Source organism: Schistocerca piceifrons, chromosome 3 (genome assembly GCF_021461385.2).
Source record: "Schistocerca piceifrons isolate TAMUIC-IGC-003096 chromosome 3, iqSchPice1.1, whole genome shotgun sequence".
NCBI lineage: Eukaryota > Metazoa > Arthropoda > Insecta > Orthoptera > Acrididae > Schistocerca > Schistocerca piceifrons.
This window is the reverse complement of record NC_060140.1, coordinates 365,778,331-365,802,467: the sequence shown is the minus strand read 5'-3', so window position 1 is coordinate 365,802,467 and position 24,137 is coordinate 365,778,331. Positions and strand designations below refer to the sequence as shown.

Genomic DNA, 24,137 nt, shown 5'->3' with positions numbered 1-24,137 from the left:
AAAAAAAAGTGGTTCAAATGGCTCTGAGCACTATGGGACTTAACATCTGGGGTCATCAGTCCCCTAGAACTTAGAACTACTTAAACCTAACTAACCTAAAGACATCACACACATCCATGCCTGACGCAGGATTCGAACCTGCAACCGTAGCGGTCGCGCGGTTCCAGACTGAAGCGCCTAGAACCGCTCGGCCACCAGCGGCCGGCAGTGTTGAGAAAATTTAGAGGAACGGCATCTGAAGCTGACTGCAGAACGATTCTACTGTTGCCAACATACATTTCGCGTAACGACCACGAAGATAAGATACAAGACATTAAGGCTCTTACGGAGGCATATAAACAGTTGTTCTTCGCTCGCTTTGTTTGCGAGTGGAACAAGAAAGGAGAAATGTCTAGTAGTGGTACGAGATATCCTTCGCCATGTACCGCACGGTGGCTTGCGGAGTATGTATGTGGATGTACATACGTGCAAAAGCTATTGAAACTTTGATCACTATTACAGCTTTAAACTAACCCGATGAAGTCCATTTTCAACAGTGAACGAGAAATGATACAGCAACCCGATCATATAACTGATATGAGATTGTACAGTTTGCCTCTTACGTCAAAAGTGAGATACATTGTTACTTTTTCATAACTTTCATAAAAGTAGAAGTAGAGAGGGGACTCACATTTTTCTCCGTATTTACAAAAAACGAGTAAAATCATACTTTAGGCACAGCAGGAGTTACATTAACTCAAGGCTACTGATACGCACTTCACCATTTCAAATAATTTATACATTGTCAAGAATTGTCATATATAGACTTCATATGCGATTTAGTGTACAACATAAATGATCCATGTAAAGCAACGTAAATAGCAGAATTATTTGGGAATTTTGTCGTCCCACTCAACTGTAATATATATTCTTCTTCCTTTCAAAATAATGTATGACCTCTGAACTGACATTCCCGTGTTTCGACACACTAACTAGTAACGCTGAACTATTCTCTACAATATACTATTTTACTTTATGCTTATATGCTCCTCCCACTTCATTCTTCTTTCTTGTGCGTTTTTAAGGCAGCTATAAATTATGATTTTTTAAATTGACTTTTGTCTAGCCATTGACCAGTGAGTAAATACAACTTGTGTCTGTCTTCAATGAATATAAGCCCTACATAATGAGGTTTCGGCCTTGCAATTAGTGTGAGAAAGTAAATAAAAACGTACAGTATGGTTGTGAAAGAACTATTCCATAAAAGACGAAAACACTGTTTGCTGTTGGCACAGTTCTGATACGATTATCTCTCCCTTTCACATCATCGCATGTCTGAATCGACGTCAGTTTGATGAAAGATGTTGCACTCTTGTCAGCCCCAAGTCTTTGAGTTTTTCTTCTGTCTGTAGTGATGACGTGTGTACAACTACCCACGTAATGTCTCATTTACATTTCAGTTTTGTTTCAGTTGAGGGTATAATCCGATCATATATTGTTTTTATTCCAGCTTATTTTAATTAGTTTTGCTTAAATAGTAACGCTAAAGTCAGTTTTGGTCAATTACCAATTCACATTTCATGAATTAAATCGTTTTTAGTGGTTCAATTATCTTACCTATTGCAGTTGTGAAACACAAAATCACTAATCGAAAACATGTGGAAACACCTGGTATGTATTTAAATCATCAATTAACCCCTTCGTGTTGTATTTCTGGATATCGCATTTCATACACATAAACTATCCCGTCGTGCATCATTTATTAATTATTTATGTCATTCGAACTAAGTGTTGTGAATTCATCGTTGAAATACTTGCAAGAAATAGGTAATGAGTTATGACAACATTTCTCCGTCCTTTTATCTAGGCTCAGCCATGGAATGTAGCTATGTTAGATGCGTCCCGCAAGAAAAACGTAAAAATTTAATAAAAGGTTCATTAATTTGTTTCCAGTTGTGTTACTTGGACGATGAAATGAAACAAGCAGTACTAACAACGTGTAATTTTATTAGGTTGCAGTTGACGTCAACAGTTTGTATCTATGTACAGCAGACCTCTAGGTATGGTCGTGTCTTCAATGAAGCCGGCATTATCCGTCGTCTAATAATTCTGAAATGAGAAAATAAAATAGAAATTAAAAGACTATTCAGCAAAAGAAAGCTGTAATAAAGAAACTAGTTAATACATAGAACTATCGCTAACCGTTCGAGACTTGGCAAGGTAGGATATCTACACTTGCTATAATCCCAATCCTTACATAAATAATTTTTTTTTGCTTTCTATTATACACGCAAGATATGGACAAGATTACGCAACATTAGTAAATTCTTATGCAGTACACTTTATTATTCACAGTACAGTTTTCAAACTACTGACGATGATGATAGTTCATATGGAAACATTTTATTTAAGGAAATATTTACAATTTTACTGCTATGTAAACCATGTACACTAGAAAATACGTCCCTGCTAATAACTGTTTGTTTCAAGATTGACGTAGCTGATCTGAAAGCTCAAAAAAAAAAAAAAAAAAAAAAAAAAATAAAGTTCAAATGTGTGTGAAATCTTATGGGACCTAACTGCTAAGGTCGTAAGTCCCTAAGCTTACACACTATTTATTTACCCTAAATTATCCTAAGGACAAACACACACACCCATGCCCGAGGAAGGACTCGAACCTCCGCCGGGACCAGCGGCACAGTCCATGACTGCAGCGCCTTGGACCGCTCGGCTAACCCCGTGAGGCAGTTGAAAGCTCTCATTTTCGTCTTTCAAAGTAACGTTTTACTTTTTCCGAAAAGCTGATATTTCAACAGTTATTCGTATTCAACATTTACGCATTCCAGAATATATGGACTTTAAAATGCAATCCTTTCCCAGTTAGAATGTTATAGTTTTGCAAATCTAATTATTCTGTTTACAAAAATGTGTAACTTTCCTAAAATAAAGTATTGGTTAACAAAACTGACTCCGTCCGAACAGGCCTTGAGAGGCCCAATGGCGCCGACCGACCGCCGTGTCATCTTCAGCGCACAGGCGTGACTGGATGCGGATGCATGTGGTCAGCACACCGCTTTCCCAGCCGTATGTCCGTTTACGAGCCCGGAGCCTCTACTTCTCAATCAAATAGCTTCTCAGTTTGCCTCACAAGGGCTCAGTGCACCCTGCTTGCCAACAGCGCTCGGCAGACCGGATGGTCACCCATCCAAGTGCTAGCCCAGCCCGACAGCGGTTAATTTCGGTGATCTGACGGGAACCGTTGTTACCACTGCGGCAATGCACTTAGTTAACAAACTAAGGCATTAAAAATTTAACTTTCCAGAAAGTTCCTGGCGGGCTTTGGAAGTCCTAGCGTAGTTTAAAATTTCATTCTCATATAACATTTTTAAATATAGAGGTTGTAGTTAATCAAGAAACTTCACTGCCTGTTGCGTTCATGCATTTTTATTTTTTCTGTTTTCATGTAAATATTTAATATTTAATACCTTTATATTTTAGCATTTTTAATTTCTGTCCTACGTGTGGCTTAATAGAGCCGTCACACATAAAGCAACAGGCAGAGAGTCGTTAGCATTCAACTGGTACAGGCGCTATGGATATCAGACAGTCGGTGTTTAGTAACGATAATGTTCTGTGTCAGTCAGTCTGCGTCCAGGAGTAAACACATAAAGTACTAATTCGGTACACTGATAATTTTTACTTTTGGACCGTCTAACTACAACAATGAAACATGGCACGAAAATTGTGTTTCGTTCAGATGTAGTTAGACGGTCCAAAAGTAAAAATTATCAGTACACCGTATAAATACCCGCAGCTGAGGAAGGCAGGACTACAAAAGTTGAAGATTTAAAGTACTATTCAAAACAATTTGTTTATTTGTGCTACCACTTGTAAATATTTGCTAGGCTAATGATAGCCTAACGTAACTTACTGAACGATGATGTTAAACTGATATAGAAGGGTTACACTTAAATACGGAAAGACCATGAGAAATGCAAGCTTGAACATAATGCAGATGCTAGCCATCCTGCAGGTTGTGCTGTGGTATTTGCCCACGAGCGTCATCTGTGCGATGTCTTCCATTCGTCGCAAGTGTCGGCTGTGTCCAGAACAGTGTTCTGTGCAGATGTGAGTGCGTTACGTCGGAAGTAAGTGAATTTTAACGTGCGCAAGTTGTAGGAGAAAGTATGGTGGGTGCTTCCGTAACCAAAGTAGCCGAAATGTTGGGTGTTTCAAGAGGCGTCATCTAGGAGATTTAAACAACATACAAGGAAAGCGGACAAACGGCGTCCGCTAGATCTCCACGTGGACGAAAGTGAGTGCCGAGTGATCGTAGCCGGTCGCTGTGATCGAGCGGTCCTAAGCGCTTCAGTCTGGAACCGCGCGACCGCTACGGTCGCAGGTTCCAATCCTGTCTCGGGCAGATTTAAGTAGTTCTAAGTTCTAGGCGACTGATGACCTCCGATGTTAAGTTCTATAGTGCTCAGAGCCATTTGAACCATTTTTTGAGTGATCGTATTGGACGGTCATTGAACAGAACGACAGCCGCAGAAGTCACTACAGAACTGAATGTCGCACTCATGGACCCCGTCACCACCGAAACAAACGAGGAAACTACAGAAGCAGGGATCTGCAGGGACAGCTGGAATTCCAAAACCGCTCATCAGTGATGCAAATGACCGCAGCAGGAAAACTTGGTGCCGAAGCCATAAAACCTGGGCTGTGGAGCAATGTAAGAATGTTCTCTTGCTGGATGATTCTTGTTTCACACCGTTTCCAGATTCTGGGCTAATTTATGCCTTAAGAGCGAAGAATAGCGCGGGTTCGGTGATGATTTGGGCAGCAATATCGTGGCATTCCGTCAGCTCCATGGCTACTGTGCAAGATTGCAGTACTGATATTGATTATGTGACTATTTTGACTGGTCACGTGAATCCCGTGGTACAGTGTTTGTTCGTCGTGGACATGTGTTCCGAGATATCAGGGCCCGTATTCACTGAGCTCGCATCTTCAACAACTGGTCTAGCGAAGCACGAGGATGAACTGTCGCGTCCCCCCTGACCTCCACACAGTCGCCAGATCTCAATAAAGGATGTTTATAAATTAATATCGGAGTTTTAACGCTTTATAATATTTATTTTATCTAACTTACCGTTATAAATGATATGTCAAATGAAAGAGCAACTCAAACAGTTTTACCAAGAACCTTATAAGTGTCCAATGTGAGCACCATTTGTCACGCGGCTCACATCAAGTTTATGGGCCTTTCTGTTTTGGTAAACCTACTGTAACTGGCACTTCTTGCCTTGATACACGAGAGCAATGGCTCTTCACTCAGTAGGAAGAAGATGAGTCAGAGAACTACATTTTCCAGAAAGATGGTGCCCCACCTCACTGGCACAGCGAAGTACGCGATTGATTGAACTTCCCTGTACCCAAGCGCTGGATAGGTCGCAAGAGGCCCAGTGACAGGGCTTGCTTTGCATGGCCTCCACGTTCACTCGACCTAACGCCATGCGAATTTTTCCTTTGGGGCTTCGTCAAGGATCGTGTGTACGTGCCTCCGCTACCAGCAGACCTCCTTGAATTAAGAAACAGGACTGAAGCAGCTGTTGCTACAATCACTGAATACACAGTTATCAACTTTTGGGAAGAACTCGGCTATAGACTTGACGTGTGCTGTGTGACAAATGGTCCTCACATTGAACATTTATGAGGTTCTTGGTAAAACTGCTCGAGTTGTTCATTCATTTGACATATCATTTATAACTGTAAGTTTAATGTAATAAATATTATAAAGCGTTAAAATCCCAATACTCATTTATAAACACCCTGTATTATTGAGCTTTCGTTGTCTACTTTGGAGAGAAGGGTGCGTGATCGCTGTCCACCTCCATCATTGTTGTCTTAGCTTGCCACTATGGTGCAGGAAGGATGGTATAAGCATCCTTTGCATACTATACAGGACCTATATTTATCTATTCCCTGAAAACTGGAAGCTGCTTTGAATGTCAGTGGCTATCCTACACAATAGTAGGTATTGTAATGTGTTGTGTTTTCTGTGTTTCCTTATTGTGCCCCCCTCCCCCCTCCACTCCTGTAGTTCATGACAAGCAAGCTAATCATCTAAAGTGTTTACAAACAATAGATGTGAATGAAGTGAAAGTTATTCTCAATATAAATTTTACAATAATTGCTTAAAGTTCATAAAAATCGCCAAGAAGTAATAACGGGAAGAGGAAATTCGAGGAGACTTTGGAAGTCGGTAACATTACAGATTTCTCACGTGAATGTTGCAGTTAAATCACCGATTAAAAGGATGAAATAAAGAGGCAACATAATAAAGACCACTAATCAATACACTCTCTCTGTATTAAGCATTCATCCGTGGAAGGCCCAACAGATAATTCCAAATTTTCAGATGGTCTCGGCACACATTATGCAGACTGAAAGGTATCAGCTTGTTTATTCCTCAAAATGTATTACACATAGAAATGAATCGATTCATTTCGATGTCTGACACACTTCGAGACAAAGATAAGTTGGTCTATATTCAACCTTAATCGAATAAAAAATTTGGATTTTATTGATACTGCCTTAGCTCAAGTTACAGGGATCCTGTCCTGCATAAAACCCCAGTAATTGTGAAATGCATGCAATTATGTGCTTTGTAAATTTTCCTCTGTTCCAGGAAGATATCAAAGCTCTCATTTATTTTTCGGTTTCTGTTTGTTGTATATTCTGTTAGACGTGACGATAACATTGAGGCAATAATTTTTAGCAGTATCTGTAAATGAGCTGAAAAATTTTGCCTATCTTATACTTGTTAATGATTACCCAAAGGCAAACACGTATAAGGCTCAAACTGAAAGGTTCATGCTGTGGTGGTTTTCGACGTAAAAATTAGCTCGAAGTTAAGCTAAAGCAGAAGCGAGAGAGAACGTTAGTTGAAAATCGCCTGTTTACCTAAGTGTGTCAGTCTTGCCGGTGGGAGACAGTAACACATGCACAGCGACAGAGAGATCAAGAGTTAGAGAATTTCAGAAACAGATGTAATATTATTCTGAGGACTGATTGACAAGTACCGCAACTTCATGTGAAAGGTGATTGCAACACTTTTCCATATGGAGAAAGGAAAAATGAAAACAAAACCACTGTTCTTTTCATTATAGCATTGTGCCTCATGTCGAAAAAATGGAGGGTTCATAAGAAATCTGGTTGCAAATTTCATGTCTAGGCTTTCTCACAAATAGTGGTGCCTCTAATAATTCATAATCGGGTCAAGATCACCGTGCTGTATTACACAAAAGTTGAAGTATTTTGCTTTCTGGCTAGTATCCGTTAAAAAAATTTCAAGTGATGTATCGATAGTCAATGCCCGTGCTAGTGGCACTATGTAATTTCATCTGTAAGACATTCTGTTAGCATTCTTAAAGAAGCTGTTAGCGTGGAAGGCTGCATAAACCCAATCTTCTGACTGAATACTACAACACCAGCTGCACCAAACTGATAGCCTTCGATTAACATTTCCTCGTCATTTTTCGAAACATTTTAATGCAATTGAACAAACATTTACTGAGCGCTTGCCAAGAAAGTTGTTTGGTATCTTGAGCTGTTTTTGGAAAAAATGAGCGCGACCATACTCCGTAAGAATCTGCGTAGATTTTTTCTGAAAATTTTTAGAATTTTTTGTTTGTTTTTTCGAGTAGGATGTGCTTATTTAGACGTGCGATGTAGAATAATTACGTTAGTTACGCCACATTAAGACACTGTTCCTACATGAACTGAAAATGGCTAAAAAGCTGCATCACTAGCGCTAGATAAATTCCTAGGTAGAAAGATGAAATTGTTCTCAATAGTTTAGAGAACGGGTATCTGAGGTAGGCTCTTCTACGATTCCATTGTAGCTATCGTGTAGCGATTATCGAAAAAGAAAAATAAGATCACGGCACGTCGCCGAGCGAAACAAACAATCCTTTTGCTACCTCTCTATTCATAACGGAACAACACAACAAATGGTTAACACTGATAGAAAATAACCTCTGCGTCGCAATGAACAGTGGCTTACAGACGATGTATTTAGATGCAGGCACTGCGGAGAAAAGAATCTTAATGGAGAAAAGTTTCGACAGGCAAAATCTTAAATGTCTTATCTGCTCGTGTTTGTTGTTATAGTGCCCCACGCTATTTCCATGGGCAGTTAATAAGTGGGTGGTTGATGCCTGCAATTAAGATTCAGTGTATTGTAGTTCAGTGTATACTTCAAATTTGCTACGAAAAATTGAATTAATTTCAGATTATATTTCCGACGAAATTCATCGGCTATATGACATTTTAATGGTACCATAGAACGAATCTAGGTCTTTTCCCTCCGTTTTGTACGCTCTTAGCTACCACTTACAGCAAAATATTAGAGGTAAAATAACATTAAACGCTAATCTTCTCCATTGCATAAAGTTTTCTTGTGCGGTAAAAACTCCAGTGCGTAAAGTTCTTTTTGCCCTAAGCAATTTATAATAACAAAGCAAACGCCGAACCATCACGTTGTTTATTATCTCGGGAAGCGGGAAGAACATTGGTTAGCAAATACAAAGAAACCTGAAGTTTTCGATGCTTCGCTATCGATACTTTTGATTGGTGATTAACTTTTGCAACGTTTGTTATATACGAAAAACATTACGCTGAGACGAACAGCATGAGGTGAACAGCGTAAATTACATGCTCAACAGTTTTATGGGTGAATATCGGAACACTTAATGTCTATTATTGCAAGTGACCGTTGCAATTTTTGTTTCACTTAAATCAAAAAGATATCCTAAGAAAAACGGTAGACGAGATAAGTAGTAACTATAACTAAGAATTCATCAAAATTACTAAGTGGTAAGTAAATAAAGATAAGTAAGTTTCAGATATGTAACCAAAAATTATTGAGTTTCCGTATTATGAGAATGTTGATTTAACGGTAATGGTGGTGTAGGAGACAGGAAAACTCGAAAATAAATGCAGTAATGAAATCCGAACAGGGAATGAAATAAATATTGTTTTACATGTAGCTAGGTATCAGTAGCGGTTCAGGCGCCTGAAGTCTGATGTTACTTTTACAGCTCGAAGAGTTTTTATTTCTCTGTTCTCTACCATTTAGACAGAAACTCGAATGCTGCAAGCAACAAACAGTAAACAAACATTGTTCTCATTAAATTTTGTTTCGCATGCTGGGGTCAAGTGTTATCTTCCTGATAAGGGAGACTTGTTTGATTGGTTTATAGTCCGAAGACTTAGATGACTTTTGAACTGTTTCGCTGTCCTGGTCCAGTTTGCGACCGACTCCTATCAGCGGGCTAAGTTCTAGGAAAAGCCTGTTTATCATTTGCGTAGTACACGACGAAGATTATCTAGAGGTCATGGTAGTTTACTTTCAAGGGGCGAACCTAATTTATACTTGGAACTTTTGTTATGACTACCAGTTGATATAAAAGTTGTTATCGCTGTGCCTAACGGCAAATAACTTATCTGGGCCGTTTGAAAATGTGGCAATCAGCGCGAGAAGCTACGCTCACATTACGACTTAGAACAAATTTACGAGTTCGAAAATCGTAGTCTCTAAAGACTCCATCCAGGCGAGATTGAAATCAAAACTGTAGGAAAGTTTATAATGAGGCAGAATGCAAGTGTAATTGTCGCATCTAACAAGGCTGCCAATAAAAGGAATATATAATACTGCTAACAGTTTACAGATCCTGGTGCCGCATTGACCAAGAACTTATCCTATTTCGGGAGTCGTTCAATAAGTAATGCAACCCAGTTTTTGAAAAAACTGAAAAGATCGTATGGCATTGGCGGGGAGTCCTCATGCGGGGGAGCTCGGTCGCCATATTGCAAATCATTTTTAGTTGACTTTACTTTGGCGACTTACCGGTCCATGATGATGAAAATGATGACTCCCCTGCTGAGAATCGAACACGGGCCCCCAGCGTGTTACGCGGAATCGCTACCACTGCGCTGGGTAGATCACGTAAGTAATGAGGAGGTGTTGAATAGAATTGGGGAGAAGAGAAATTTGTGGCACAACTCGACTAGAAGAAGGGATCGTTTGGTAGGGCATATTCTGAGGCATCAAGGGATCACCAATCTAGTATTGAAGGGCAGCGTGGAGGGTAAAAATCGTAGAGGGAGACCAAGAGATGAATACACTAAACAGATTCAGAAGGATGTAGGTTGCAGTAGGTACTGGGAGATGAAGAACCTTGCACAGGGTAGAGTAGTATGGAGAACTCCATCAAACCAGTCTCTGGACTGAAGACCACCACGACAACAACGCTACGGAGGCGGATATCGAGTGAAAAAGTGCAGAACGTATTGTTGACCCTTGTGGAGTATTCCCGCTTCAGCCCATATAGTTTCATGAAGACCCGATAGGTGACAGCACTATACGTAGCCTTCAAAATGGCGTTTTATCGGTGGTACATTCCAAGTAGGAAGACGTCATTGAGTTTCTTTTGACATAGAACCAGAGAATCGTAGATATTCATAGGCGCTTGCAGAATGTTTACGGAGACCTGGCAATGAACAAAAGTAAGGTGAATCGTTGGGCGAGGCGTCTGTCGTCATCGCAACGAGGTCGCGCAATATATCCGGTCTCCCGGGCGCCGGCCAGAGGCACATAGCTGCAACTCCTGCATTGTTGGAATGTGGAGACACTCATCCGACTTGGTCGGCATATCATAATAAAAGACTTCGCTGCACAACTGAACATCTCTGTTGGTAGTGCTGACACACTTGTCCATCAGTTGGGCTAGTGAAAGGTGTGTGCCCGCAGGATTCCTCATGGCATAGCAAAAGACCATAAACGGAAACGAAGGACCATCTGTGCGATATTGCTTGCGTGATACGAGGCCGGTCGTGACAATTTTTTGCCGAACATCGTCACAGGCAATTAAACATATGTTCGTCACTTCGAACCAGATACAAAGCGGCAGTCCCTGGAGTAGCGCCACACCACCTCTTCTCCGAAGAAAAAGCTCATAGCCGCACCCTCAGCCGACAAAGTTAGGGCGACGGTCTTCTGGGACCGTGAAGGGGCAATTCCATTTGATGTCATCTCTCGTGGTGTAACGATCAACTCTGAAGTTACTGTGCTACCCTCACGAAATTGAAGAAGCGTGTTCATCGTCAAAACAAGCAAATGAACTTCTTCTCCATGACAACGCAAGGCTTCTGTGCACCCGAGAGAAGCTCACAAAATATCATTGGACTGTTCTTCCCCGTCCCCCCCCACAGACCGGATCTCAAACCCTCCGACTTCCATCTGTTTGGCTCAATGAAGGATGCACTCTGCTGGGAGCAGCACGTGGGAGATGGGGAAGGGTATTGATGCATAAAGTCGTTGACTCCGACGTCGAGCAGTAGAGTGATACCATACGGCCATAGAGGCCTTCCTAGTAAGGTGACGTAAGGCCATCGCATTAAACGGAGATTATGTTTAAAAATAGAGTTTCGTAGTTAAAATAATGGGGAATAATATGGTGCATTGTAATCTGCAGTAAAATCAACCAGCTTTCAGAAAAAGTACTGCATTACTAAATGAACGCCCCTCGAATTTAATGCAGACCCTCCATTAAATTGTGACGGAGTGAAACTGTGTGTCGGATTATAATTCGAAGAGGAATCTCTGCCATCGAAAACACAAGGTATCAACTGAACTATCGGAACAAGCCTGAGAGACTGGTACAAAACTACTATCAGCAAATCGTTTACAGCTAGACCTCCAGATTACACGTTTTCAGACGGTGAAATTTGTACGGGCAGAAGTGTCAAACGGGGATCTGGTTCAAATACTGCTGTTGGTAAATATGTTACAAACCTTTCGTATTGCTGGCCGATGTGAAGAGGTGTGAGACAGGAAGGAAGACAGAAAGTTTACAGAGATAAAGTTCTCGTCATAAAGGTGCAGTTCGAAGCGGGGCAGGAAAATAGTCGAAAAAAGGTGTCTGATGGGAGAGACCGTCGCCAGATTAATGGAACTGTCTGAAACTCTTGCTAAGTTTATGAAAAACACCTAAATCGTTGTGGACAGACGGGAAATATATCGTAACTCCACCCAAACTCTTTGTGTTTCCAGAATTATCACGAGAAAGTTTATTTTGACGGATGTTGCGCCATATCTCTTTCTCTTGCAAATGTTCAGGAACTAACTCAACGAAACGCCTAACTCGTTGATTTTCCTTGTATATTTGTAATGCTGAGACTCATACGGTTACTTACCACGAAACTGAAGGGTGTCGAATTCTTGAAGGACAATGTAACTGTCGATGATTGAGCCAGATGTCTGACACTGTGTTATATTGCGCACAAACTTATGTCAGAAAAAGCTGATGCTTTTCCTTCGAGTGCAGTCATGAAAACAAACCTCAGTTGATACAGTCATAAGCTTATGGTACGACTTAACTGTATAACGGACGGTCGACTTTTTGAACTTGGTGACTGATTAAAAATGGATAACAATTATGTATTTGAAGCCGAGGAACCTTCCTTAAACTCGATGTAGTGTTAATTCATCACAATACCTTTTGCTGGTGCCAGATGCCTCTCTTCAAACACATTGATGGGGTGGGCTGCAAGAGACAGGAGAACTTGTACGGAAAACAGGACTGTTTTAAAACTTAGATACCGCAAATGTTGGTGTCCTCTGTCTGTCAAAGGGGTTTACTCTAGTAAAAAAGATGGAGGGAAGGTAGGTCAGACGTGACTGTCATCTTGACAACGGTCCGACTGTAGCTGATTTAGGAAAGGAGTTGGACGACGTGAGAGAAATTCGATTGTTACCTTGCCGAAGAAATCACCCCGACGTTCTACAAAGTGAGCTAGGAAAACCAATGAAAACATAAATTTGGATCGCTTAAAGGAGGCTTGAAATCTGCTCCATTCGACTGAGAGCCCTGTACCTTCATTGCTCCACCTCGATCACTTTTACTATCAGTTTCTTGAGAACGAGACCGTCCTATACTTTTCACGGAACCTCTTTCTTTGACACTACTTAGTTAGGAGTGAACATTTCCATTCGCGGAAACTTAGGGAGATGCTTTAGGAAGGGTAAAAGCACCAGAGAGGTTGGTGTCACGTTATATTTGTTAACTAAACGAAGAGTTAAAGACAAATGACGACATCTTCGTAGCATTTGTCTACCAAGAAAGATCATTTGACAACGTACAGTGGACCAAGGTACTTGAAATCCTCAGGAAAATGGGTGTAGGCTCTAGGGAAAGGTGAGTTATATACAGGCCTGCACGAAGGATTATTTTTCGGGTGGGGGCGGGGAGGGGGGGCGTAGGGTTTGGAGAGCTTATTTCACCTACTGTTACTTTTCATGTTATAATATAAATACAGATTCGAGTAAGCCTTTTAATAGCGAGACAGGGGGACAAGAATTGATTTGCTGCTTTCATTCCCCTTAAATGACCCATAAACGTGTTAATAGCTCAAATTTCACAAAACGTCTAGATAAATATTTATTTAATTTACAGTAATGTTACTGAAGTATGAAGATCATTGTTTATTATTAGGTTATTGTTTGATTACTGTTGTAGAACTCAAGAATCGCTCTCGCTAAGCTGGTTACTCCACTTGAAAATGTTTAAAATATATGAAGCTGCACTCGAAATTTTACAGTTTTTTTCTCGGAACTGGTTGGCTAGTGTGCTCTACAACTTCTATGAGCGGGTAAACTTCAGGTGGACTAGTAATTTACCTTCGCTTATCCCCAGTGAATTACCCATGTCGTGCTTTCCCCTTGCAAGATTATCATTAATGTAACCTACGTGGACAGCGGAAACACGTCTCTGAAATAACGCCATGGGGTCTAATCTTGTTTGTTTGTTGTATTGAATAGGTGGATTCGAATTCTGCCCGATTTTATGATTATCAATGACTAGCGATCATACCTCGTTCGGTAAGATTTAGAATTTCCAGCTAGCTCTAATTGAGAACAATGTGTTCCAAAACCAACTCGGATCAGTGCTACGTATTCCATACTCAGAAACGATAATAAGCATTGACTGCTTTTCGTTGGGTTTGGAAAAGTGTTATCTCTATATTTCTTTAAATAAATTTTTTGGCTTATAAAAGTCCGTAGGATGGATGAAATGCTTAATGACATTTCACTTTTGAAGAACTGAAATAAAGAATTAAATGATTCTCATTACTGGCAATGATTCCAGTGATGAGAGTTGTTATGGTGACCCTGTTTCCATCTGCAGTTAGGCTGAACTAAGGGTGCAAAATACTGAATGCGCTGGCTTACCGAACTGACTTCTGAATTGATAACGCACACATGCGTTGTACCGAACAGACTGAAAATTTACTTTCAGTAGCTAACTGGGTCGAAAGCCGTCTTATAAGGTGATCGATGAAAAATGCCTAGTTAAGTGATTCCGATCTAGTGCCTTCACTTTCTTACGTGGTTGGAATTCCTTACTTAGATACGATTGGACAGGGGCTAGAAGATTACTGTCTCTTTGACAGCTCTGTTCTACTCCATGTGACTCTTTCTGCTAAATCCTTTTTTCTACGTGAAAGCCATCTATTTACTTTATACAAAATTTCGAACAAAGATACTAACCTTGAGTGTATTTTGCTTTGTGCTGAAATAGCCCAGACGCAGCCATGTTGCATCCTGTCACTTGACTTTCAGTCGCAATTAAGAATGAAAATTATAAGAAAGCATTTTCGTACTAGAAAGTTTCCATTGTATCTAGTGTAAGCCCAAACATTTTGGAGGAGGAGGGAGGGGGGAGCAAGGGCCTTCCTCCCGCCCCACAACTACCACGCCGCGTGTGGGCCTCCATACAATACATACAGAAACCAATAGAGAACAAAAGGAAGGCCAAGAGAGAAATGCTGGTATTAAAAAGGATGTAAGGCATGGGTACAGTCAACTGTTAAACCTGTGTATTGAAGAAGAAACAAAGGAAATAAATAAAGATTGAGATATGGAATTCAACGTCGTGTTGGAAGAATGTCAATGACAAAATTCGCAAATGACGTTGCTGTCTTCAGGGAAAGTGAGGAGGAATTACAGGCTAATGGGGACGATTATGGATTGAAAGTAGGCCTGAAACAGATGAAAGTAATGAGGAGTAGCAGAAATGAGAGTAAGCAATAAACTTAACATCAAAACTGAGGACCGTATAGCATCTGAGGTGAAGAAATTATGCTACCTTGGTAGCAAATACCGCGCCACAGAAGAATCAAGAAGGGCATGAAACGCAGGATAGTAAAGACGCAGCCAGCGTTCCTCGCGAAAAGAAATCGACCGGTACTTAAACAGAGGAGATACACTGCATTAAGGAAACACACTGATTTTTTAAATTATATATTTCAGCCTCAGCTCACACAAATAGTGTCATCACCACCTTCGCATTATTACCAAGTCATTATCAAGTTTCTATTTAAAAAGAAAGAAAAAAATGTAATATTAAATTAGTAGTAACGTAAATTACTAATCAAACAAGCTTCTGTAAACAACAATATGTTACGTATTCAAGAACGTGTAGTTATGTTTAGAAGTCAGCATGATTTAAAATTTAGTTTCCTGCTATGTTACTGTCCCTTTTTTTCCTTTCTTTTTAAACAGCGCATTTGAAGATGGCTTTTTATTAAGTCGAATCTAATAGTGATAAGATTTGCGTGACTCATGGCTGAAATGTATAATGAAAAGTTTACTTGTATCAAACAAAGGCCTCAAGTTGGGGAAGAAGTTTCGAAGAATGTACATCTGGCTAACACAGCACTGTATAGATGTGAATCGTGGATTTTGGGAAGAACGGAAATGGATGGGAGCCGAAGCGTTTGAGATGTAGTGTTACAGGCCACTGAAGATTAAGTGGGCAGATAAGTAATACGAAGGTATTTCGCAGAATCGGCGAGGAATGGAACACGTGTAAAAGACTGACATCGGGAAATAGCTTCCATTGTTGTAGGCGGCGCCACAAAGAACAAAAATTGTAGAACGACATTGGAATATATCCAACAAATAGTTGAGGATGTTGGGTCAAAATGCTGATCTGGCACTGGAGAGGAAGTCCAAGAGGGCCGCATCAAACCAGTCTGAAGAATGACGGATCGCACCATCCTCTCCCTGCCCCTACCTCTCAAAATAAATAAGGTCACACGGAGATAAACATTTTTTGTTCAGAAACATTTTCTTTTTTTTTTTTACTCATCGTTTATCAGCTATGCGCATGAGACAGTCAGTCTGTCTCTGAGAATTAACAACAACGATTGCACATAAATAACATTTTATCAGAGTGGTGTTAGAATGAGGTTAAGCGGGTGAGCAATCTGCCCTGAGCCGCAAGTCATTCTTCAACACTTTTCACCGTGGCTCTGAGTCTTCGCTAGACTGTAGATCCCTCTACAGGGTAGTCAGAAAGAATCTGAAAAACTTGTAAGGATGTTTCAGGGTAGGTTGTGCTGAGAAATAGTTATTAAGAATACGATGTGCCATTTTCGAGCCAATTAGCTTTGAAGTTAGCCAATCAGGTCGTTGCGCGCGCAAATTCAAGCGGCCCGCCAGAAACGGTGTCGCCAAACCTGTTCCTCGTTTGGTTTCCTCACACCGAAAACGAGCGTGATACAAAAATTGGACATGGAACAGTAGTAAGGACCGTACCCGAACCAAAGGCTGAGCAGTCTCGTGCGCTATCATCTGCGCTAAGAGAACAACTGACACTAAGTGTAGCTGTCGGGCCACTTGAATTTACTACCGCAGCGGCTTGATTGGCTAATTAACTCGGAAACAGCGCAATGTGTAGAATTTTTTCTTGACAATTATTTCTCAGGACAACCCACTCTGCAACACCCTTACAAGCTTTTCAGACTGTTTCAGAGCACCCTGTATAGCTAGCTCGATGAGTCAGTTCATAGGTCGGAGTAAGGCAACGGTATACAACGTCCTGTAGAAACCTGCCCAGTAAGGCAGTGTGATGCAAAAACCAATCTTTAGGTTGATGTTAGCTTTAATTAACTACCTGACGCAGCAGCGGGTGTCCCAGTCTGTTGAGCATAGCGACATTGTGTTTCATGTCGTAAAACGCGTCTTTGATTTAGGCAAAAAAAAAGCAGACTATAATATTGAAAAAAAAAAAAAAAAAAGAAACCAGGTAGGTGTGAGTAGGACTCACGGTTTTGTGGGGGCGGGGGGGTCCCGTGCAAACCTTATTATCTATGGAGGTAGTTCGTCTATAGGTTTTGATGCGAGTTTGAGAAGATTTAAATGCGTAACACAAATGGTCGTATCTTTTGACTGCATTGGGTTAGAAGCTTAGATTTTTACACAGCCAATGTACCATGGACCTTAGTATATGACATAAATTTCTAGTTGATGCTTCTACTCGTTCCTGAAAAAAGGGTCTTAATAGACTAACGGACAGAGAGCCAGACACCAATCGGGAGAAAATATTTTGTATGTGATATGTTTACAAATTAACAAATTTAGGATTTTTTCTTTGTTTTTACTGTGAAACGTATTTTCTTGCCGAATTTCACGATTCCAGCTCAACGGGAAGTACGCTATTGGATTTGATGAGCGAATTCGCGAGTATCAAAATATGTGACGTAAATGCCCGTATCCTCTGAATGTATCCTTAGAAGCTTGAATTTTTTATACTGTCAAAGCACTCTAGACCTTCCTATTTCACATGAATTTCAGCTTGATACCTAGTTCTATTCCTGGGAAGAGGGGTCGTAACAGAAGGAGCGGCAGACAGATAACAAAGTGACCCAGGGGGGTTCGGTTTTTACCGACTGATTTATAGAACAGAAATCCGCTTCAGTTGAGAGGAAATTTCTTAATTTGCTCCACGACCAGTTTAGAAGCTTAAAGTTTCATCTTCAGATGCCATCAAATAATTATGGGAACATAAATGTGTGGCGTTCGGGCCAGTCATGGGCGGTCACACACAAGTCAAACAAACGCATGGGAGTGTAGGACCAGCAGCCACAGTACCCGCTTGGACAGCACGACGCAGAAGTGACTAGTGGCACCTGATGGCACCTGAAGATGAAACTGCATGATTCGAAACCAGTCGTGTAATAGATTAAGAAATTGCTTACAACATAAGTGGATTTTGACTCTGAAGTGTCTTTCGCAATTCGTGATTTACACTTATAGATGTTGTAGAGGGGACTTAACAGAGCAATTTTTTCATAGGAACACATGTCCAGAAACGTCATTCAACGGTGCTACAGAGCGTCAAAGTTACAGGCGCCAGCACCTGTAAATGTATGTATGTACAGTGCGATTCCACCATGATGTTACAAACTTTCAAGTATGATGGAGAAGGATAAATATACCGGTTTGAGATAAGGGTGCCTGCACCGGCAAAGAACGAGTCGGATGTTATAAGCCAAAACCGTTCTGAAACCTGTGACAGTGGAACACATATACCCGTACCGTTGTTGCTAAGAATGTTGGGTACGCAACTTTCAGAGATGGTAGTATGGACCAAAACAAGAAAAAAATATCTAGTAAACTAGGGCTGTAAAATGCATACCTATAGAGCTATGATCACTTGCTCGTCTTCGCTAGTGTGAAAATATCACCTCTAATGAACAAGTGCTCAAAGCTGTTAAGGTATAAATTTTAGAACCCATGTTTACTGGACTTTTTTCCTAGTTTCGGTCTATACTACCACCTCTGAAAGCTGTATGTCCCACAGTCTTAGCAAGAACAGTAACAGTACATGTATTCCACTGCCAGAGGTTTCAGAACGGTTTTCACTTACAACTTTCAACTCGTTCGTTTCCGGTACAGACACCATTACCTCAAATTGATACACTTATCCAGCTCCATCAACCCTGAAAGTTCGTAACATCATCGCGGAATCACCCTGTACGTACATACATTTACAGGCGCTAGCGCCTACAGCTTTAACGTTTCAGGACGTGGGTTCCCATTTAAAACTTGATCTACTGAATGTCCTCTATAAAATCCAGAAGTGTGTAACACGAATTGTGAAACACCCTGTATAAACATCTGTATGTCCACCTTTCCAGAGATAATTGCGGCACTCCACTGTTTTATACATGAAGTCAAACACCTTTCAGCCGTCTAATTTCCAGACTGTTATTTTATTTGGCTACGAGTTTCGGCGATTTACTACGCCATCTTCAGGCCCCCTGACCGACGTGTAGGAAGATTGCAACCTCGGTTCGCGCCAAAACAGGGACCTGCATTCAAATACTGGTACCTGTAGATTTCTGCTTGATACAGCGATCCCTCAGCCATCACCTGCCTGTCACGGGGCATGAAGATGGCGTAGTAAATCGCCGAAACTGGTAACCAAATAAAATAACAGTTTGGAAATTAGACGACTGAAAGGTGTTTGATTTGACATCCTGTAAAAATACGTAGGTTGGAACTTAAATAATGACAACACTGCTGTGGAGGTATTATGGAATGGACTCTACTATTGTCGCTCATAGCACACGTGACATACTTACCTTACCTCCGAGCAAATGGACTCGCCCGACCCACGTCAGCGGCGTGCGCACAATCGAGGGAAAAACAGTCACTTGTGAGCAAGTGGTCTAACGTAACGGTGTCACTATGTTTTCGAAACAGGAACAACAGAGTTGGATGAAGATTGAATGTGCCAGAGTTCGTACAGCACGCCAGTGCCATCAAGGCCTTCAAGAGGCGTGCGGGGGATCGACATTGCCGTACGGAACAGTGGCACGTTGGGTAGAAGCCTTCAACGAAGGTCGCAGACTGTGGCAGACATGCATCGGGTAGGTCGTCCTAATGTCTGTGAAGAAGAAGTGCATGCTATTGCCGCGTTAGTGGACAGTGATCGATGCCATACGATTCGTGAGCTAGCCCACGACACCGGAATAGCGCATACGACTGTGCTTCGCATCCTGAAGGAGGCCTGGACACGCGAAAAGGTTCAAGGCGCTCAGTCCGGAACCGTGCGACTGCTACGGTCGCAGGTTCGCATCCTGCCTCGGGCATGGATGAGTGTGATGTCCTTAGGTTAGTTAGGTTTAAGTAGTTCTAAGTTCTAGGGGACTAATGACCACAGATGTTAAGTCCCATAGTGCTCAGAGCCATTTGAACCATTTCTGAACATGCGAAAAATTGCATCACGATGGGTTCCACATGACATGACGGAAATGCAGAAATGGATGCGTTACGACGCTGCTCAGACGCACTTGGAGCGCTATGAGTGCGAAGGAGAGGCTTTCTTACGCCGTATGGCAACATTGGATGAGACGTGGGCCACATCGTACGAACCAAAACTGAGACGCCAATCCAACAAATGGCGTCATTATGGGTAGCTGCGAAAGTTGAAAGTGCGCCAGAGCCTCAGTATGGCGAAAGTTATCGTGTACGACTGTGATGGTGTTATCCTAACGCATTACGTTCCTCCACGGCAGACCGTCAATGTACAGTATTACTGTTAGTTTTTGGAGCATCACCTTTGACCAGCTTTGCGAAAGAAGCGGCGACACGTTCTGCGCAACCCACCCATCATTTTGCACGATAATGCGCGGGTGCATACAGCGCAAGCTGTGGCTGGTCTGTTCGGTCGATGGGACTGGGCAGTACTGTACCATCCACTATACTTCCCACACTCAAGTCCTTGTGACTTTGATTTGATTTCGAAGACGTAGGAACCACTTCGTGGCATTCGCTTCAGAACTCTTCCAGAGATTCGACAGGCGGTAGACCGCTCCATTCGCACCGTCAACAGAACAGGCTCTGGTAACCGTATACTACGCCTTCCACATCGCTGGCAACGGGTTCTACACAACTCTGGTGACTACTTCGGGGGGCCGAGCGGTCTAGGGCGCTGCAGTCATGGACTGTGAGGCTGGTCCCGACGGAGGTTCGAGTCGTCCCTCGGGCTTGGGTGTGTGTGTTTGTCCTTAGGATAATTTAGGTTAAGTAGTGTGTAAGCTTAGGTACTGATGACCTTAGCAGTTAAGTCCCATAAGATTTCACACGCACACTACTTCGGAGGACAGTGACAAGTGCAAACATGTAACTCTGTTGTATCGGTTGTGAATAAATAGTTGCGACTATTTACACTACTGGCCATTAAAATTCGTTCACCACAAAGATGACGTCCTACAGACGCGAAATTTAACCGACAGGAAGAAGATGCTGTGATATGCAAATGATCAGCTTTTCACAGCATTGACACAAGGTTGGCGACGGTGGCGACACCTATAAAGTGGTAACATGAGAAAAGTTTCCAACCGATTTCTCATACACAAACAGCAGTTGACCGGCGTTGCCTGGTGAAACGTTGTTGTGATGTCTCGTGTAAGGAGGAGAAATGCGTACCATCACGCTTCCGACTTTGATAAAGGTCGAATTGTAGCCTATCGCGATTGCGGTTTATCGTATGGCGACATTGCTGCTCGCGTTGGTCGAGATCCAATGACTGTTAGCAAAATATGGAATCGGTGGGTTCAGGAGGGTAATACGGAACGCCGTGCTGGATCCCAACGGCCTCGTATCACTAGCAGTCGAGATGACAGGCATCTTATCCGCATGGCTGTAACGGATCGTGCAGCCACGTCTCGATCCCCGAGTCAACAGATGGGGACGTTTGCTAGACAATGAACATCTGCACGAACAGTTCGACGACGTTTGCAGCATCATGGACTACCAGCTCGGAGACCATGGCTGCGGTTACCCTTGACGCTGCATCACAAACAGGAGTGCCTGCGATGGTGTACTCAACGGCGAACCTGGGTGCACGAATGGCAAAACGTCATTTTTTCGGACGAATCCAGATTCTGTTTGCAGCATCATGATGGTCGCAATTCCGTGTTTGGCGACATCGCGGTGAACGCACATTGGAAGCGTGTATTCGTCATCGCCATACTGGCGTATCACCCGGCGTGATGGTGTGGGGTGCCATTGGTTACACGTCTCTGTCACCTCTTGTTCGCATTGAAGACACTTTAAACAGTGGACGTTACATTTCAGATGTGTTACAACCAGTAGCTCTACCCTTCATTCGATCCCTACGAAACCCTACATTTCAGCAGGATAATGCACGACCGCATGTTGCAGGTCCTGTACGGGCCTTTTTGGATACAGTAAATGTTCGACTGTTGCTCTGGCCAGTAAATTCTCCAGATCTCTGACCAATTGAAAACGTCTGGTCAAGGGTGGTCGAGGAACTGGCTCGTCACAATACGCCAGTTTGATGAACTGTGGTATCGTGTTGATGCTGCATGGGCAGCTGTACCTGTACACGCCATTCAAGCTCTGTTTGACTCAATGCCCAGGAGTATCAAGGCTGTTATTACGGCCAAAGGTGGTTGTTCTGGGTACTGATTTCTGAGGATCTATGCACCCAAATAGCGTGAAAATGTAATCACATGTCAGTTCTAGTATATTTGTCCAATGAATACCCGTTTATCATCTGCATTTCGTCTTGGTGAAGCAATTTTAATGACCAGTAGTGTAACTTCCAACCCTCGTATGCTCCTCAGTTGCGGATGTTTAGTGGATCAAATATTTTAAACGTATAAGGGTTCCGTGTCTACCGACTGAAGTTGGGGGACCCCAGAAAGGGTCGCAGAGGCGGCACTCACCTGGCGGTTCTCCCCGGCGTGGGAGCCCTCCTGCCCCCCTTGCTGGCCGCCCTGGCCGCCTTGGCCGTGCTGGTGTCCTCCGTGGCCGCTGTGGCTGCCCTCGTGGCTCTCTTGGCTCTCGTGGCTACCCTCGTGGCTGTGCTCGCCCTGCTGGCCGCGGTGGCCATGGTGGTGGTGGTGGTGCCGGTGCCCCCTGCCGCCGGGCCGCCCCCCGTGGTCGGCGCCGCCTTCCCCGCCGTGCGAGTGGCTGCAGTTGCGGCCCTCGCCGTGGTGCTGGTGACCTCTGCCCTCGTGCCGGCCGCCGTGGCCCTCGTGGCCCGCGTTGCCGGAAGCGTTCTCGTCGTCGCCGTCGCCTTTGGCCGCCGACACCACGCACGCCGCTACCACGACGGCCAGCGCCAACGCCAGCAACAGCTTGCTGTACGGTCTCATCTCTCGAGCGGTTCTGGTTCTCTTGCGGATGCAGTCGCAGTGCACTGCCGTTGCCGACGGGGCGGTATATATGGATACGGAGTCGCCTACGCGCGAGTGCGCCGATAACCTACCGCCGAATATGGGTCGTCCTCGGCGCAGTTACTTTTCTGTAGCAGTTATCACTTCGTCGAAAGCGTTATTCGTTTTCTCCTTTTTTTCTGGCTACTCGTTTATCGACGGGGTGAAGTAGTTTCAACTAGAACCAGAGCGGCTGAGGGTTTTTCCGGAGACAAATAAGCGGCCGTTCGGTGTAAGATGCCTCGGGAAAAAATGTAGTAGAGATTGCAGCAACGAAGTAACCCAGTTATGGAGGCCGAGTTATTGTTGGAAACTGTGAAACCCCACCTCACAGAGTCCGATTTCCACTACAGTTAACGTTTTTACGGACAACCACCGTGGTTACTTTGAACACTCAACACCAAAAGCTTTACAGCTCTGAGTTAGGTGTTCAATCTATACTGTTTGATGATAAAGTTCAGTCAATATACACTAGATGGCGCCACGTACTGCCGATTTTCTTGTGCAAAACTTGGTGAACCTATTGCGACTTGCAGTTGTGCACATAAAAGTGTATTCAAATCTGGGCCGGCCGTTGTGGCCGAGCGGTTCTAGGCGCTACAGTCTGGAACCACGCGACCGCTACGTCGCAGGTTCGAATCCTGCCTCGGGCATGGGTGTGTGTGATGTCCTTAGCTTAGTTAGGTTTAAGTAGTTCTAAGTTCTAGGGGACTGATGACCTCAGATGTTAAGTCCCATAGTGCCTCGAGCCATTTGAACCATTTGATGTCACTAAACTACAAACCCATTAATGTTTTCAACTATAACATGTGTGCTACTCGAATAATTCTCAAAACAGACCACCGATTACTTTCTTTTGTTCGCATCCGTATGTCTGCCAGTACATTACGATTTCAGAGAACACGTGCGTGGTTTCTCTGTTCTGTGGTTACTCCGACCACTGGTCATTGTCATCAGAGGATTATGAAAACGCAATTTATTAAACGATGTAGATGCCTATGGCAGTGTGAAACTAAGAAATAAAAAAAAATTAACCTTCGATATATAGACTAAGG

The 24,137-nt window shown here is 42.8% G+C and overlaps 1 protein-coding gene and 1 long non-coding RNA gene across 2 annotated transcripts in view; one reads left to right on the top strand and one right to left on the bottom strand.

Annotated features, from left to right (window-relative positions):
* Positions 1-24,137, top strand: part of LOC124789330 — a 49,026-nt gene that overhangs the window by 5,392 nt on the left and 19,497 nt on the right. The window lies entirely within an intron of this gene.
* LOC124789329 (transcription factor MafB-like) lies at positions 1,967-23,087 on the bottom strand. Its single transcript, XM_047256648.1, has 2 exons — positions 22,591-23,087; positions 1,967-2,088 (listed from the first exon to the last, which is right to left on the bottom strand). Exons 1-2 carry the CDS (start codon positions 23,020-23,022, stop codon positions 2,080-2,082), a joined length of 441 nt encoding a protein of 146 aa, XP_047112604.1. The 5' UTR covers positions 23,023-23,087; the 3' UTR covers positions 1,967-2,079.

Excerpts from the sequence above, each read along its gene's own strand:
- LOC124789329 (XM_047256648.1), bottom strand. The coding sequence starts at position 23,022 with ATGAGACCGTACAGCAAGCTGTTGCTGGCGTTGGCGCTGGCCGTCGTG.